We start from the raw sequence: 18,242 nt of genomic DNA, 5'->3' as shown, positions 1-18,242 counted from the left end.
ACAGGTAGATCCCCCTCGTGAGAACAGGGCAAAGCTAACACCAAATACAAATTCATAGTTTAAGGAAATATTGCATTTAAAATGTATTAAAACATGTGCTCGTGTCCCCATACCATCTGTTTGGTAGTTCAGAGCCACGAGCTGTACCCCATGGAGCCAGAAGATGAGAGGATGGGGGTTTGAGGAGTCGATGCGGGTGGCAGCAGGGTAGGTCCTCAGGAGCTGGCAGGTGGTGTGCTGGATCAGCTTCTGCGAGTAGCGCCGGCACAGCCGCTTGGCAGCATTCTCGTTCAGGGACGAGATGTGGTAGCACTTGGGCGTCCTGATGATGGCACTGAGCGAAGCTGGAGAGTTGTAAGGAGAGCAAGGATCTTCCCACGTCTGCCGCATCACATCCAGAGGACCTGGAAAACAATCAGTACCCTCAAGTTAGAACTGCAGGTCCAGAAACTCTAAAAATTCCATGTTTTCTGGTGGAGTACGTTTGCATGCTTTAGTTATGGTAGAAAAAGGTCATCCCAGAAAACAACACTGCTCAGGGTAAATGTCACATTCCTTCTTACACGGTAAGAACAATCCATGAGAGAAAACATAAGGTTTAAGTATTGAAGTAATATAATGATCAGATGTGCTAAATAAATAAATAAACAAATGCGCAATTGGGATTTGCCTGAATAAAATAAATTAATAAAATTCCCTTCTTCTCAATACATTTTACGTGAGGGAGGGAGGCAAGACTGAAAGCCACCTGTTAAATCTCCAAACAGGCAATCTGCAGAGACTGCAAGAGTTAGGGAAGAAAGGCAGCAAAATAGTTACATACTTTAGAATTAGGCCCCAGACTTCTTCATTTTTAGGACAGTGGCCTCTAAAAGAAAATCTAACCTGTCTGCTGCAGCTGTGCCCTTGGGCTACAAGAAATGCAACACTCCCTGAGCCAGAAAATGAGTTCTAACTTTCAAGTGATTGCCATAAATAGAAACGCAGGGGATTTGGGTCTCCAGAACCTTTTCTGTACTTTCTTTGTATTTCTTTACATCTGTTCATAGGCAGAAGCATAATTTCCAGGTTCACAAACTGAACCACCTGCAGAGTCTGATTTGCACAAGTACACATTTGGACTTGGCTGAATTTTAGGCAACTAAGTCCTTCTTCAGACAATAAAAATTCTTTTAAAATTATAAACTTTAACATACATCACTTAAAATGTATGTTAGTTTTGAATTATGAACTAGGGTCATCACATTTCTGACCCAGTAATCCTATTTTAACATTCCACACTCAACACTTCAGTTATAATACTGTTCTTGTAATAACTGCAGCACTAACGAAAAACCGTTCCAAAATTCAACATCTTACACATTGCAAAGTATTTGATCTTTAACAACTTGGTCTGGTACATGTGTTGGATTACAGAGTCATTCCACATGACTGGTGAAAGAAGATGCTAACTTTACCTTTTCCAGATGCTTTGGCAAGAGCAGCTGACTCCCCAGGGCTGAGTCTGCCAGGATTGTTGCCAAAAATGGACTTCCTGCTTTTTCTTTCTTTTCCTCTGCTAGAGCCAGATGGGTTTAGAGTTGACAAGCCTGTTCCCATAAATGAAAAATAAATGAGCCAAAAAACATGACCAAGAGGGCATGACATTTTCCATCATATTTTACATTATTTTTGAAGGCATGAATACTCCTGTGTAGTGTATTTTTCTCCATAATTTAATTTTAACATCCTTACATATATACCTGCCTTTATAGATGTATATACTATGCACATTTTTGTATATAATGTATACATATATGTGCATAAATAATGTATATTATGTATATAACAACATATACAAAGCAACGCATATACAGTTCTCCTGTGATGTTACTGTTCTCCATTTTACTTTTTGGCTTGAGGAAGGTAGTGGCTTTCTCTCAAATTACCAACTGGTCCTTAGTTTATACTACAAAAAATCTGCAGTAACAGTCCCAAAGTATTCATCCTTAGAATAATATTAAAAAACATAAAAATATCTACCCAAGTAATAAATCTATACAGAAGTGAATATCTGGGATAGGATACCTACATAATTAAATAAATGCAAGACTGTGATTTAAAGATGCAGTATAAACGTAAAAGTCCAAATGCTGTTGATTAAACAGTTTAACTTCAAGATGTTTTCAGAGTCACCTTCTTCTGTTTATTTGTATTTCAGTGTTGGCAAATACAGTTAGGTGTGCAAAATCCAATATGCATTTAATGGCCAGTATGTATAAGAAGTGGAGCTGGAAAAGCCCTAGTATCGCTATTATGTAAACTTGTGCATTCTAAAAACATAATCATTAAAATCATGACCTAAATCCCTGTGAAGTAAACAGACTTAAGTCAGTTTCTTCCTGTTGACTTGGAGAGAGCACAGGACAGACCAAAACTGAAGTAAGTTAAAGTCACAATGCACAACAGTTATTCTGGCACCCACAGCAGTGAGGTGTGGGATGGTCTCAGAGACCCAAGATGTGATATAGAATATAACAGAGCAAGCACACTGTTATTTGCCTAACTATGATGCCTAAAAGTCACATCAATTCACACCTGTCTAAAGACAGTTCTGAATTTAATACTATTATTTCAAATACAAATGTAAATCGCTAAGAGGACACATCAGCTTCTTTTTTACTGAAGTCTGTCCACAGCTGTAAATTTTCAGCTCTCAATCTTCATGGCATGTGTACATGTACTTACTAAAATTACGCACATAGTTTCAATGGAACTGCCTGGGTTAGTAAAATTTAGGATATACAGAGATGCTTTCAGCATTGGAGAGGTACTGTCTCTTTGGGCCAAAGCACACACATAAACCACAATAGATGGTAGAAACTGAGATCAAGGAATATTAACTGACTGGAAGAATGACCAATGAACTGTGTGCTTCCAGTACTATTTAATCCCAGTTTTCAATGGATCAAATGGATTTGGCAAGTAAGATTCAGGTTTCAAAATCCTGTTGTGGAGACAGTCACTGAGGAAACAAACTAAGCTCATAAATCACCAGAGAGTGCAAGGCAAAACCCCGGGTTGACAGAACCCAACATGGTGGCCACAGGGTAAGCTGCAGCTGGGAGTTTTCTTTTAGTCTTTCCCATGGCCACACTTTGCATGTGACACATCTTCCCAGAGGCAAGATCCATTTTTAACTCCAATTTAAGCTTGACTCAAAAATACAGCTTCACCTATATTCATAGAATCATATATTTGCCAAATAATGGAAGTTGACAAGGATATGGAAGTCATGTGGTCTACCTCTCTGGTCAAAGTAGGACCAGCTTAGATCCCACCATAATGTGCATAGATCCCACCATACTACCACAATGACAGATTGAATGTTTTGTGTTTCTCTACAACCCCTATGCTATGTTCTTCAACTTATAGAGTTTAATGCCTGTCTCTGGTGTTTCTTATTCTAACCATAGTGACATAACACTTTAAACTGTAATTGTCACCTTCTCACCACATGTTTGAGACCAAGAGACAGTCTGCAGGTTTGCAGATCTTGAAAAAGAATTTACAGCATTTTTGTATGTAGGGTGTCCATTTTCATGTTCATTTTAATGTCTTGAAAAGTGATACTATAGGGGCAGATAGTCTGATACAATGGAGACAGTGTCTGAATTTCATGCCAATTAGCTCAGGTGACTCCCTGCTCTCTCTACTTGATTGTGCAAATTCTGCTTTTATGCACACAGCTTTTCTTCTCACTGTGTGAGGATCTCCAGCACCAAGGCAACGAGCCATGTGCCAGTAGGTTACAGCAGCACTGTGTTCAGGTATGCTGCTTCACTGCCCTCATCCTGGGAGACACAAGAGCACAGACCTTCACACTCTCAGAAAATGGTATGATGATATCCAACAAACTTAAATTGAAGGGTCAGAAAGCGCGGAAACAAGAGCTGTGGTGGGTTCCTTGTTGCTACAGATTTTATAAACAAGAAATGTTATTTTCTCCACATGGTAAATTCTGTTTTGACCAGGGAACGCTTAGGGAAGTCTGTGTTACTCAATAGGCTAGGACAAGTGAACATAATGGTCCTTGTCCTTTTTTATAGTCACAAAAAAATCACAAGTCAGGGATTAACATTCTGGGACATAGGCAAGTGTAAACACAGAATCAAAATATATGAAGACAGGAGAAATAAAATATTTACACCATTGATTAGACACTGACATGAATTCTGAACTCTCTATTTCCAAGACTCTTCCATTTTCTGAATTGGTTAGGAATGCACTCAATAGAGCTACACAGTCATGGCTCTACCAGCCTTGTTTCCATCATTAATGGACAATACTGGGGTATGGCACCGCACCATGTCTGTGCCCTCTGGCTGAGCAGAGCAATCCAACCAGTGCATGGTGGTCATGGAAGTCTTACACTACTTGCAGAGAAGGCAATATTGGTCTCAAAGGAGACAAAGTTTGTTGGAAGAGTAATTTCTACAGATTCATATGTTCATCTGTGAAAGGAGCTCATTTTCTTAATTGTTCTATTCATAACCCCTTTAAAGCAAGAGGAAGAAATCTGATAAGGAAAGCAGATATTTCATTTATAACCAAAATTACATTAAAATTAAATATTTCAAAGTTTTCTTAGAACATCAGAACTTTTTTATGTATCAAAATGCTTAGAACAACTCAAGCTATCCCTGTTTAATCTTTAATATCTTTCTTTAAAAGAAAATATTTTATTTTAAAGATATCTTATTGCAGATTTCATTAAAGAGAGTATCAGATTTGAATTTTTAGAAGTCATTATTTTTACAAGTGCCACCTACAATTCTTGAAGTTATAGAGGATTATCAAAGAATGTCTGTCCACTTTTCAGCATGTTTATCTTGCCCATTTGACACTATTTTATGTTTGGTTAGCCTCTCTAATCTGATTATAGTTCTATTTGTATAAGATCATGATTTGGCAGAATAGCTAACTTTTCCACAGAGAACCATTCCACTAAAAAGCAAGATTTTTCATTCAAAACATGAAACACATCAATAAACAATAAAATCTCAATTTAAAAGTGTTTATGTACACAGTATGAGCCAAAATATACCCAATCTCACATTTCAGCACCGAACAAGTAACGATCAGTGATCTCTTCAGATACTCCCTCTCCTTTTCTCTGCAAACATTATTCTTTCTACTGTACAGAAGAAGACACTCCTTCCTTAATGTTTCCATGAAGATTGTGTGTGAGTGTGGAATCAGCTGTTCTCACCCACCCCATGAACTGGCCCCTCTCCTGTCTACTTGGGCAAAAACAAAAGTAGGCAAAGGTGAAACACTCTGAACTGAGGTCACTCAGAGAAATGTGACACGCTGCTCTGTCAAGGTCTTAAGAATATTTTCCTTCCTAATTCAGTAGGTCCTTACATGGAAACTCAGAGCTCTTAAGATAAAGCTTTCTGTCATCTGGCATTTGGCAGTGAAGCAGTTGTCTAAGTTGTGAAGACTGGCAAATTTCACTTTTGTAAACATTTTAATATGACAAACACTATGTAGTCACATAATTTATGAATACTACTTCTCAGCCAGGAGCTGTTATTTTGAAGACTACTAAGTCATCAAGAACAAACCTCCTCGACTACTTCAAACTAATCCAAAACATAAACATAATGTCTCCAAGAATTAGAAAGCTTAGAGCAATAAAACAGGGCAGTGTACTTACCAGGAAACTTTACAGCCTGACAGTAAATGACAAGATCTGATAGCTCTGGGGCTATTTGTCTGCTTTCCTTCTTATTTTGTGGAAGATAGAATTCTTCACCCAGCTCCATGTCATAAACCTGAGTGACAATTCCAAGAACATATAATAATAATATTACTGAATGTGGAAGAAATCTTGCATGTCTTACTTATGTCTTTAAAATACTTTATCTCTTTCTTCCTATATGGTTGTGTCGTCACCTAACACATCTCCCTCTCCTGTGCACATTTATGTAGCAATACCTGTTACTGATTCTACAGTAATGTGCAAAGCCTTAATCACAGTTAGTTCTACATTTAGACAAAACAAATCCATGTTTAGGAGAAACTACAATTCACTAAATACCAACGCACTGGTTCCATCATCAGATGATTTAGTAAGAAAGAGATACAGTTGTTATCTGATATCATAGTGCGGTATTTTAAAGTTATTTTGATATGATGAAGATTTAGATGACATCTTCAGTTGTGTCAATATAATGGAAATTAAATATATAAATAAGCTTCTGGATCTCACTTCAATTAATGTTTCCTTGAGACCAACAACAGTTAAGTTTTCAGCCAAACAGCCTATATATACCATAACCTCTGAGGACTTTTTTTGAACCATAGGTTGAGCATCTGTTCTATTTAATCTATTTTCTCTGGTGCCTTTCCATGCTTTCTATTATTTGTCTTCATTAAAGCACATTTGCCATCTGATGCCTCAGTTACCAAAACTGGCCAAATCCTTTTGAAGCTAGTTATATATCCAAGTGCAGTTGGGAAGAAAGGGGGAAAAAGCAGGACTACCTTTCCTTTATTACTGTAAGTAGTACAATCAGCCTTCTTTAGTCGTTTGGCAGTCTCTTCATTATATTCAAACTGCATTTTATCACTTGATAATTTATTCTCAGGTCGGTCTTCAAGAATGTTATCTAAAAATTAATGGGATTTTAATAAACACAGAGCTAAACAATTTCAACTGGAAATTTAACATTTGTGGTTATATGAATAACCAGAAGCTAACATAATGCATTTACTGGTCAAAGCATCATATTCTAATAGTAACCTTCTATTTAAAAAATTTAATGCTTGGCTTTAGTTAATATATTTAAGTTTCTTTAAATCTGATCCTTTTGTGCTCAAACAATCCTTAAAACCAAATCATCTAATGAATTAAGTTTGCCATCTAAAACCAACTGACAGTCCTGAATGGCAAAGAATGTTCAAACACAATTAACTACATCAAATACCAATACGCTTTTGTACAGCAAGTTTTGGCTTTCCTCTCCTTACCTTCTCCATGCACAAATATTTTTTCCATCTATAGAAATACCTCTTCAAAGTTACATATTTATCAGAGAATAATATATCTACTAATTTGGTCTTTTTGGACCAAAATACTGCAACTGTCACAAAAAGAATGGTTTTATTTCATTCCTGATATTTCTGATGCTTTGACCGTATTCTTTTTATGCATAACCAGTGTCACACATGCAGCCTTCTAACAGCTTCTGACCAGCATAAAAATATATGATTGCATTTATAATATGAAGTAAAACCCATATATTCACACTGTCACATTGAACAGGCTGAAGATGCAGTGCTGATTTCATGCAGTTAAAATGCTCAACCAAATGGCTTTACCTTCCTGGCTGTTAGGAGCAGGAGAAGCATTAAGGACATCAGCTACAGGGAAATGAGTCAGAGAGGGAATAAGAGTAAAGGAAATTAAGATTTACAGCCAGAAAAATGAAAATTTAGTGTCAGTTGTAAAACTACTAGCCTTACATAAAAAAAATCAGTAAGAAAAATAAGACCAAATCTCCTTTAGAAAGTTTACAGACCATTATTTAGATTAGTTTTGCCAAAATGTTAACATAATTAAAGACTCAAAAGAATATGATTATAATAAAGTAGTAAACCATGCTGCAGACTTCTTCATATATTGGAAGGTGTGAATATTTCTTGTTAGCTTCAGATTTCTCAAGCCTTCTCTTAACTAGAACATTGCTCACAAGTCACTTACTGCAGTTGGTTTGCAGTATTTTCCTCACAAGTCTGTTACATCTTCGCTATCTCCACCCTGTCCCACACAATGAGTATTTTCAAGTAGCCCTCTCAGTCCCCTTCTTTACCAGCTGGAAAATTCCAGCCTTCTCAGGCTTCTGTAAGGCCACTGCTGCACTCCCTGTACCTTTCTGGCTGCCCTTCACTCTAACCTCCTTAACTCCACCATATCCTTCTTGAGAGCTGGAGGCAAGAACTGGACACAGAACTCAAGTTGTGACATATTAAGGTTTTATACAGAAGCAAAAAGATACTTTTTTTCAGCACTGTCCTGATGATCTCCATCTTTTGGCCATCACTGAACACCAAGCTGAGCTCTGCAACTGATACTGCCATCACTGATCTTAGAATCATATAATCAAGGTTTAAAGGTTTTGCCTCAAATGTATAACCTTACATTTATCTGCTCTGAAGCACATCTGTAACGTTTTGCCCCCTTGGTCAGTTTTGTGACTCATTTATGGAGTTTAACAATGGTGCAGGGTTTAACTACCCAAAGAGCTTGGTTTCACTTGTACCATCACTGCTGTCTTATTAGGTAAACACACTGTGATATATTCTCTGAAAATTACTGATTAAAAATAGCAAGTAACTCATTTACGTGCATTCAGCTTCTTCAATTCATACTTGGAGGTTCTGACAAGCATCCTTTGACAAAATTTGAGAGAATTGCATGTTTTTTGACATTTTCTGACTCCAGCTGTTTTCTCTATGTGAATCAACCAGCCCCACAGCAAAAGAAGCAAAAAAAGATGGATGACTTCAGCTTAGCAACCTCAGCAGGGTACATTCTGTCCTCATCTGTACTAGAATCAAGGAAGTAGTGGAAGTTAGTAACTGCAGTATTTTTTTATCACTTCTGGCATGTCAATCATTAATCCAATCTATTAACTGCTCCTAAAGGTGGAGTTATGCTACACTGCCAGTTCCTGAAGGGTAGGATAGCTGAAGCATAGACAGCCCATGAACTTACAAAGCAAGCCACTAAGGCATGTCTTGCTATTTTTCCACTGAGCACCTGAAGCTTTAATAAAACCATCTTCACTGAATAAACCAAGGACTCAGCAGCTTCTCCACCTTTACTCACAAACAGCTAATGCCGAAAGTGCAACTAAAATGGTACTTCACAGATCATGCAGACAAAAGGGCTATGCCTGTTGTAAACATGAGCTTGCAGGAGTCTATATAAGTAACAAAGACTAGAATTTAGCATACACTTCACAGGTAAAACATCTAATGGTCAGCCGTAAAGTCACACTCAAGTCCTCCATATGGTCAAATTAATTTCACAGTATTAGAGACTATGGCACCAAAGTGTCACCAAGGATAATATGTACATCATCCTCTCACAATGTAAGATCAACTTACCTACCTAATTTCTGAACTAGAATACTTACATCTTTATTGCTACAGTTCTAACAACAGCACTGTAATTAATAAATAAATAAATAAAGGAAATATTGTTACCATCAGAGAGAGATTCATAGTCATAGTCATATTCGTCCTCTTCATCTTCTTCCTCTTCATTGGTAGGTGTGGGGTTGCTAGCACCATTGCTAGCCTGTGCTTGCATATGTGCCAGCTGGTGAGCCTACAACAATAAAGTCACTCATTAAATTACAGGCAAGTACTTTTAAAAAACAAAAGGGTTTTCATTGCTGTTTGCATCTTATTTAATTTATATGAAAGTACTGAACGAGAAATAATTGAGATTGTTAAGATGAAACTAAAATACCATTTTAGGGGTGTGAATATAAAGAAAACTTGTATTGGAAGAAAAACACTTGATAAGATAGGAAAACTAATTACTTATGGGAAAATTTCCACTTGGCACATCATACAAAGGAAGACTGCTTTTTTGCAGTCTTATGTATGCTTTTCTGGAACCAGTTTAAAACTTTCTCAAAAGATGAAAAATGTCTATATACTGCTACGAATCAGTGTGATTTAGTCATTCTGATACAAGAATTTAAGTCCAATGCTACTGTGTTTACATTTTCAAGGATTCAACCAAATTGCTGACTCACCATAGACATTATTATATTGAGGCTACTACAGATGCAGTTCTAATTTTTAGAAATCAAAGACAAATTCTCATACATGTATAAGCACTGTTTGAATAGCAGAGTCTCCCACAAAAAGGAATTAAGACAGAGAGTATTTTTCTGGACTGACTATGAAAAAGAAACAAAGCAGAATTCTACCAAAAATTACTACATATTGTAAATATACACACATACTTAATCCACATCACTATCTCCCAATAAACATGAACAGTAAATGTTATAGCCTCAGAAAGCAAATTCATTTATGTTTATCACATAAGGCATGTGGTGTTAATGATAATATTGTGAAGTATTAAAGAACCAATATACACTAAAATTTAGTTATGCTGTACCTGTACTTTACTATATATCTTGTCTACTCATTTGAGAGCATTGCAATCCACTGAGTCTTCCAGGCATGAATATGCACTACATTATTCTGGACACGTGGAAACAGCACAAACTTCAAACACAAAATAATTGTTTCTAACAAAAGTTAGGTCTCACTGCTTGCTATTAAGGAGATGTTTTACCTTTTGCTTCAATATATCCACCGGTGTTTGATGGGCTTTCAGCTTCTTGTTTTTAAGCAGGATTTTTCTTCTCAGTTGGCCAGGGGAAGGAAGCATGGGATCATCAGAAAAGTCACTCTCAAATAAAAACTTTGTCACCAACTTATCTCCAAATACATTCTGAAATGTCAAGAACATGTGATGTATCATGGAAAATCCCAAGGCATGTGCTTAGAGGAATTCACTGCAGCTGATGGCCTACCTTGAAGATCTCGGCCATCTTGCGCTGCTGCGGCAGCGAGCAGTGGTTCTCAATGGAGATGATAACCGGCATGTCGGAGGTGATGAATGCATTGCGGTCAATGGCTTCAACCACCTCCTGCAGGACACAAAGGCCATGGAAAGAACACTGCATTACTTGGCAGCATTCAGTTAACTCACTGTTAGTTGAAAGGGGAAGACATCTGTTTTCCTCTCCAAGAAGGAAGGGTCCACAATTTTGCTTTTAAAACAAGCAAGCATCTTGTTACAACAGGACTGGTAATACCTACTTATGTTACTCATGTTGACAACAAAAAGACAGGAAATCACAGTATATCTGCTAGCAAAACTAATTTAAAAACCATAATCTTTGGCACTGAGGAGTTCATGTTTGACATTCATGTTCAATTAGGATTGAGCCTACTAGGATTTGTGTATTTCTAGTAGGCAATTTTTTTCCTTCATTACAGACAAAAATACTATTTTTTTTCTCATTTTTTTGTTTCTATGTGCAATAATCAGCATACCTTAAAAGAGATCTTAGTAGTAAGAGTGTGCCCATGATAAATGATAGGCATCCCGTCATCACCATCCCAGCAGTCTAATTCTACACTTCTGCAGCCTTGTAAAAGAACCTACAATGCAATTGAACAGTGTAAGCATGTCTAAGTCATAGCCTCTTGCCCTCAAAGCAGAACAGAGTCATTACAGAGCTGAATGAAAGCCCAGTGATTCAGCAAGAGTGCTGGAAAGAGCCATTTCTGTGAAGTAAACAGCGCACAGAGCTACAGTCCCCAGCTAAATGCATTCCCTAACTGAATTCCTCATTTCCCATTGAAAAAGAATGGCAAAATTAGGAAAGCATGTATGTTCTTAGGAAAATTACCATAGAGCTTTGAAATTCATGGTTATCTCAGAGAACACAGGGAATTTGTTTGTTGAAGGTGGTTCCTAATGTATAGCTTAATTTTCTGAGGGAGAGAAACATTTCCATATTTCTACCTTAAAAAGCAGCTATAAAGCAACATGACAATTTATTCCAGCTTGCTCCCAGGGCAACTTATGGGGATAGCACCTGCATTTTGTTTGCTAGTTCTTTCTGTTATAATTAGTTTTATAAATAGAGGATCATCTGAAAAGGACGTCTTAAGAAACAACTTCTATGAGGGTATTTAGAACAGAAATGTACCAGGCCATCTTAATCAATTATATTAAGTTAATTTACACCCACTTTTTATTTATTAATTTAATTATTTTAGAAACCCCTACTTGCTAGAAAACCACTGAAAGAAGCAAAGAGGAAGGATGAAGGGAAAGACAAGCTAACCCATCTGTTGACAACCCAGCTTATTATTGCTATCAGTATTTAGCATGCCTGTCACCTGCACTACAATTAAATACTTTACTGAATAGAAAGATCTCAACAATCAAAACCATTGCCAGCAAAAATATTCATGAACAAAGTAAAAGTTACTTCTCCTACTCAAAACCTGAATAATTGGATTTCAGACAGCTGTGTCCATAGCTGGCACACCACAACTTTTGAGAGAGCTGGACACACACAGCCAGAACAAAGTGCCCCTTCAGCTGCCAACAATGACTTGAGGGACAGGAGAGGTTTTTCTGAATCATGAGAATCTTGAAGCCAGCTGAGCTCTGTCTTCCTTCCCATCTATTACCAACACAACACTCACATCCCTGTGTAATGCTACTACAGGAACCTCTGCAATTGCATTACTCAATGAAATCATGTTATTCAGGATTTCCTAACACAGCCTCATCCCTGTGTCTTACTACCCCAGGTGAAGAAGCACATGGGACACCAGACAAGCCCTTCTCAATGGTAAGTCATTAACATTTAAAGTAATGAAAATACTACTGACAGCAAGTTTGATGCTTTCTCTAGCATTTTGTAAACACACAGATATGAAAAAATATATACAAACACAGAACCAAAAGCCCTAGGGAGAAATCGTTCTTTTCCTGTTCACCACCAATAAGGCATAAAGTCTAAAAAACAGTAGAATATTCCTAGAAGTAATGCTTTTACAAGTTATAGTTCCATTTGAAATTTGTCTTAGCATTGCAATGTACAGTATTTCAGTAGTGTTTTTGACATCTGAATGAACTAAAATATTAGATCAGTCTTTCCTGTGGGAAAGTCTAATTTTAGTAGGTTGGGTCAGACCGACTGGTGTCTAAATGCTATGAATCTCAAACTAAACCCATTTTTTTTTCTTAGAAAAGGCATTTGAGCACAACTGTGCTTACAGGCAGCTTTCCCACACGTCATGTTTTCCAACATTTTGTAAGCAGGGGTTTAGGACATTTAGATTTTCAAAGCAAAAAGGTCATGTTTCTGCCACTTGCCAGTAAAGCAAACAAGTTCATGTTGAAAGCTGCACAGTGATCCAATCCTGCATACCTGACTGTAGAGCTCTACTGAGGACTCCCCTTTAAGCTGATGGCCAGTAAGGTAAGTATTGTGTGAAGATTCTATGTAGTAATATGAGAGAGGAAAGTGCAAGTCCTCAGCATTCTCCTGCGATTCATCATTTTTGGAGGCAAAGTTGTCTTTATCCATCAAAAATCTAGAAGTGAGAAGATGTGAGGCAATTTTATGCTGTGCTGAGCATTTTGTGACTGTCACACAAACATCAATACACTGGTGGCTTTTGAGATATGTATATAAAATATTAACACATAGGTAATTACCTTGCAAATCCTTCAAAAGATAGCAGTCCCTGCTGGCACATATTCACACTGGGTTCAAATTTCTATGAGGAAGAAATTGAAGAGATACATAATAATTCTTAGAAATACATGTTTGCCATGTTTTCATAGGGTAGTATGCTCATAGCACTCATCGGCTGGCATGTAAAACCAGTCTTTTTGCGGCTAATTATGTGCCTGCAAACTGTGTTTTACAAATCACTAAACAAGCATACTAAACCCCTAAATGTAAATCACAGAATCATTCAGGTTGGAAAGGTTGTCAAGAGGTCATCTAATCCAACCTCCTGTAGAAAGTAGAGTCAGCACTTAAACTGAAATTAAGAAGGATCTGTGATCAGGCATCCTATTCCTACCTCTTATGCTTAAACACAACATAGCCCCGCCTCAGTTTAAAGAGACTTGTGGTATTCTAACTTGATGCTTCTTTAGAATATCTTTCTTTTACACTTGCAATTTTGTATTATCTGTTGATAATTGAAATATACAATTTTTAGCCTTTGTTAACTGCCAAGTGGGTGGTTAGTTTTGAGGCATATTAATTATGTGTGTTTAGAGGAATAAAAAATTTTCTACACACTTTCTACAACCTTCAGCATTTGTACATAATGGAATAAAATGTCCATGTTTGCTCTGGATTTTTTTTTAATAATAAAATAAAAATATGTGGAAATGGTGCTTTTTTAAGTTACAAATTAGGGTTAATCTCATTCAAGTGTGGCCACAGACTAGGAGAAAAAAATGAACTGTCACAAATACTTTTCCCAAGTAGTGACATCCCTTCCGTGCTAGAGCACACACAGCAAATAAAACTGTTTATTTGTATGATTTTTTAAAATGGATTTATTTATGGACATCCATTCAATTTTCTAGCCCAAAATAAAGATAATATGAAATTTTAAATTTAAGTAAACAGTAGTGACAATATCAGAGTGACAGGAGATATCCACACAGATGCTATTGTGACTGGCAGACAATGCTAGTGGGGAAAATGGAAGTAACAGGGGTTCAAGTAAAAAGAAATTGCAAGATATTTATATTACAGACCTGGATAATACTGAGGATTTCATCGTAGGTGCAGTGTTCTCCTTGGCAATTCACTAGGAAGTCATTTAGCTGCTGGATTCCCACTCCAAATATTCCCAGTGATGTGCTTTCCACTCCTGTACCATTGGTTACAATGCTGGCAGCAGCAATAGCATCAGATATTTGCCTCTGGTTGTCTGATAGCTGCTGCCTGCTCTTAATGAACAAACCAAGGTCTGAAACATTTCTAGTCAACAAATCTTAAGAGAAAAATAAGGGAATATAAATATATGCTGAATAATTATCTGTATTATATATATACTGTAAAGAATATAGTCCAGCATACAATGTGCATGAGTATCTGAATGAGTATTTTAGCACTGACACAGTAAATAGAACAAATCCATCCTTCTATTCACTAACAAAAGAAAGAGATTCCATGGGAGCAGACTGTGTGTTCAATTGTTATGAATAAAATCCTGGAACCTTTAACATGGATCCATAGCCTCTCCCACACTGTCACCCAGGACTCTCCTGCTTCCTCTCACAACCACAAACAGCCTCAAAGTCTTTCCTTCACCGTGTGCAACCTCACAGCCTTCCTGCTCAATAGACCATTTATCTTCTTCCAGTCCCCTATGCCAATTGTTCTGCGCCCTCCCCACAAGCTGCTTGGCAGAAAGACTATTTTCTTTAAGGTTCCAGATTTAGGTTATGGTAACTGGGGAATTTAAAGAGGGACAGAGGCTTCCTTCCCCTTATCCCACATAAAGCAGATCCACTAGGACACCAGATAAGTTAAAAACAGCCAGATGAGACACAGGGCCCAGCCTCCTCATTTCTCCTCGTCATGTTTGATCAGTGTTTCAGCCCTTCCAGAGCTCCTGTAACCTGTACAGATCCTTGAGCTCAGCCACTCAGTAAAAAGTTTTATGTCTCTAATATTATCGGTCCCAAATATATTTGGCTAACAGAAAGCTGGAATACTCTTCCTTCCCTTCATTTCTGTCTCACATCCTGCTAACAAGGTATTAGTGGAGGCATGGCAGCACTCGCCTACTTAAACTTATAACTGAGAGTTCTTCTTGAGACTGAGACACTTTTTGTTAAGGCCAATAACCAAAGCTGCTCAGCAGTCTAATGGCTCGATTTTTCTCTTTAACACACCTAAATCAGGCTGGAATCCACTGCTATTTTCATCAATCTTCAAATTAGTATAAAGTGGAGCAGGGTCTAAGCCGGATCGATTGCAAGGCACAGCATAGATATCAAAAAGGTCTTTCAGATCCTTGCGGCTACGGACACTGCAAAAAGAGTGGAAAAGTTCAATTTTTGCTTTTTGATAAACTTGGGTGAATGAAATTAGTGCAGAATAAAAACATACTTTACCTGAAAGACTTGAAGAGCTCTACAAATTCCACAAAAGTCATGTTGCTATCAGACACCATGAAGTTCTGAAAGCCCTTCATTCCTCCTTTAACGCGGCCGTGCCAGCTACTGCTGCTCCACGTGCTAAATCAGAAAAAGATTGCTGTAGTGTGGTTACACTAAACCTACTGATTGAAATGTTCTGCATGACTAGAGCAATAGTTACTTTGTGCTCTCCTTAATGCATTTATTACCAATATCTGGAAGAAGCAAATGAAGCAGCATCTTCCAAGATGCACATTGACAGTTTGTACCTTCTTGCTTTATGGCAGCTATTCTTTTCCCTCAAGACAACTGCAAACTTAGCCAGAATAAATAATGTATAGGCATTCTATTTAAAATTTTCATGTGCAAAAGTGCCTGATGCATATGGCACAAATGAAAGCATTCTGGTTTTCCCTTTAAGGAAAACAATTAAAATATTCTTGTAATGCAGGATCTTTATGACATTCATTAAAGATTTGCTATGGAAAAAATAAAACAGAAGTAGAATTCCTTAAAGCTTTGCTGTCAAAATAAAATACTAATTTTTTGACTCAATATGCAAGAAAAACAAATATTTTCCTTATATACATGGGGTTTCTTCCATCTGGGAGCATTGAAGGTGCAGATTTTAAGAGGTATAAGCCTTCCGTTTTCCTGGCATTCAACTCTTCATTGTTGGGATTATCATCAGATATCTCAGAGACAGGTCAAACTACAGTCCTCTTCTTCTATTAGGCTTGGACAGTAGCCCCTGAAGGCCATTTCCTTCTAGAAATGTGGTTCTGATGATTTCCTCCTTTCAGGTTTGTGGACTGAAGGAAGGAAAGCAAACTGGAATTTCTTGAGAGCAAAGGCAGAAAATGATCACAGAAACAACTAGTTGTTTTGTGCTATTTATTTTAATTGATTTGAATAATATCAAGCCCAGCCAATTGCTCTGTAACTGCAATCATATAATCTAAGTTGTGCAGCTCAACAAAGTTTTTGAAAAAGATCCAGTACAAGTCACTTTCCAAAATCTTCAGGCTACTAAGGATTTACACCAGTAAGTGTAGTTAGGCCCTGACTCGAGAAGCGTGAACAAGTCCTTAGGGAATTACATGCAGTAATTTGCAATGAGGAGCTGAGCTCTTGAGCCTCTTCCTCAGTCAAAGCAGCAATGAACACGTACTGCAGGAATAGGATCTGCCAGCACCAGCATCCTGAAAAGGGAGAGATCTAAGCAAACAACACAAATATCAAGAACTGTCTAGTTTAAACCATAACTGCAGAAGCTACAGTATTTGTTTCAAAATATCAGGGTAGGCCACCATATGTCAGAATTCATTGCTTGTAATGTTTAAATATAAAAATCTATTAAGCTGTGACTTCTGCCATCGGGTTCAGTACAAATAGTTCCAAACAGCTGTGATGGAAAAACAGAACCAGCTTGTTGTCCAGTGTTCCTAAAGACATGCAGGTGACTTTTTACACAAATATGCTAGATCAGATTCCTCAAGTTACTCCTGGCCTTGGATGAATGTATGCAACTGAAAACAGAATGTGACTTAAAAGTATTAAAAAACACCATCTACTTTAGTTGATAATGTTCGATTTGTTTGACATCATTATGCCAAGTACTGACATACTGCATATAACTTTTTTTGGATAAAATAATTCCTAACATTTTTATCAGACAAGAAAAATAAACTAAGATGAGGAAAGTCTCTAGACTCCAGAAAACAGACTGGAACTGTAGAGTACCAAATGGAAGACCAACAGCAGAAGAAAATGTTCAGCATTTCACCATATCTGACGACTAAAGACTATCTTCTAGAGTTGTTCCATGGGTAAAATAGGTTGTTAAAAAAACAGCCAAAAACCCCAAGAAAACCCCACCATCACCAACAACCAAAACTGCAATTAGTAAGTCTGGATTACACCTGTATACAGTTAATGTGAAAGGTAGTTTACTCTCTCTTCACAAATAAACCCCCATCCCTAGTTTTCCATATCCTGTGCTCCCTTTTCCAGGGGCCTGATCACCTTTCCTGCTTCCTTCCTCTTTACAGGTGGCACTGGATTTCCAAAGAACTTGGAAATTTGTCAAATGCACATCTGCTTTGAAAGAACAACAAAAGCAGCTGGACATTTGGATTGTACACGGATTTATCTGAAAGCAAATTATTTTGAAGGACACCAGGGATATGAGAATTACGAGTTACATATGTAAAAATACCATTTTTTACTCTCTATTCATAAGAATCACTATTATTTAAAATGTACAGTAAAGATAGCCAGGTCCTTCTCTTTTTATATTTTTGTCATGATAGTTAGGGTTTTTATTTTTGATTTTAAGAAATTTTATTCTATTTAGAACTTCTCATTTAGTGGAGACATTGTCCTAATTTACTGCTCAGATAACATTATGCACATATTATATGGCATGAGAAAAAGAACTAGAAATCTCTCTTGCAGTTCT

General features: G+C 37.2%; 1 protein-coding gene across 2 annotated transcripts in view; it reads right to left on the bottom strand.

The window, feature by feature from the left end:
- The window catches only part of PLCE1 (phospholipase C epsilon 1), a 143,718-nt gene that overhangs the window by 13,125 nt on the left and 112,351 nt on the right, over positions 1-18,242 (bottom strand). For both annotated transcript variants that reach the window (XM_071564382.1, XM_071564383.1), the window contains 13 exons: positions 15,758-15,880; positions 15,536-15,672; positions 14,390-14,628; positions 13,325-13,386; positions 13,035-13,200; positions 11,137-11,244; positions 10,611-10,727; positions 10,370-10,528; positions 9,259-9,382; positions 6,532-6,656; positions 5,702-5,819; positions 1,458-1,589; positions 114-404 (listed from right to left, as the gene is read on the bottom strand). In XM_071564382.1, coding sequence (XP_071420483.1) covers positions 114-404; positions 1,458-1,589; positions 5,702-5,819; positions 6,532-6,656; positions 9,259-9,382; positions 10,370-10,528; positions 10,611-10,727; positions 11,137-11,244; positions 13,035-13,200; positions 13,325-13,386; positions 14,390-14,628; positions 15,536-15,672; positions 15,758-15,880 — 1,901 coding nt within the window. The remainder of the gene's footprint in view (positions 1-113; positions 405-1,457; positions 1,590-5,701; positions 5,820-6,531; positions 6,657-9,258; positions 9,383-10,369; positions 10,529-10,610; positions 10,728-11,136; positions 11,245-13,034; positions 13,201-13,324; positions 13,387-14,389; positions 14,629-15,535; positions 15,673-15,757; positions 15,881-18,242) is intronic.

This window comes from Pithys albifrons, chromosome 9 (assembly GCF_047495875.1).
Source record: "Pithys albifrons albifrons isolate INPA30051 chromosome 9, PitAlb_v1, whole genome shotgun sequence".
Lineage (NCBI taxonomy): Eukaryota > Metazoa > Chordata > Aves > Passeriformes > Thamnophilidae > Pithys > Pithys albifrons.
Note: the sequence above shows the minus strand (reverse complement) of the source record. Positions and strands in the feature narration are given on the sequence as shown.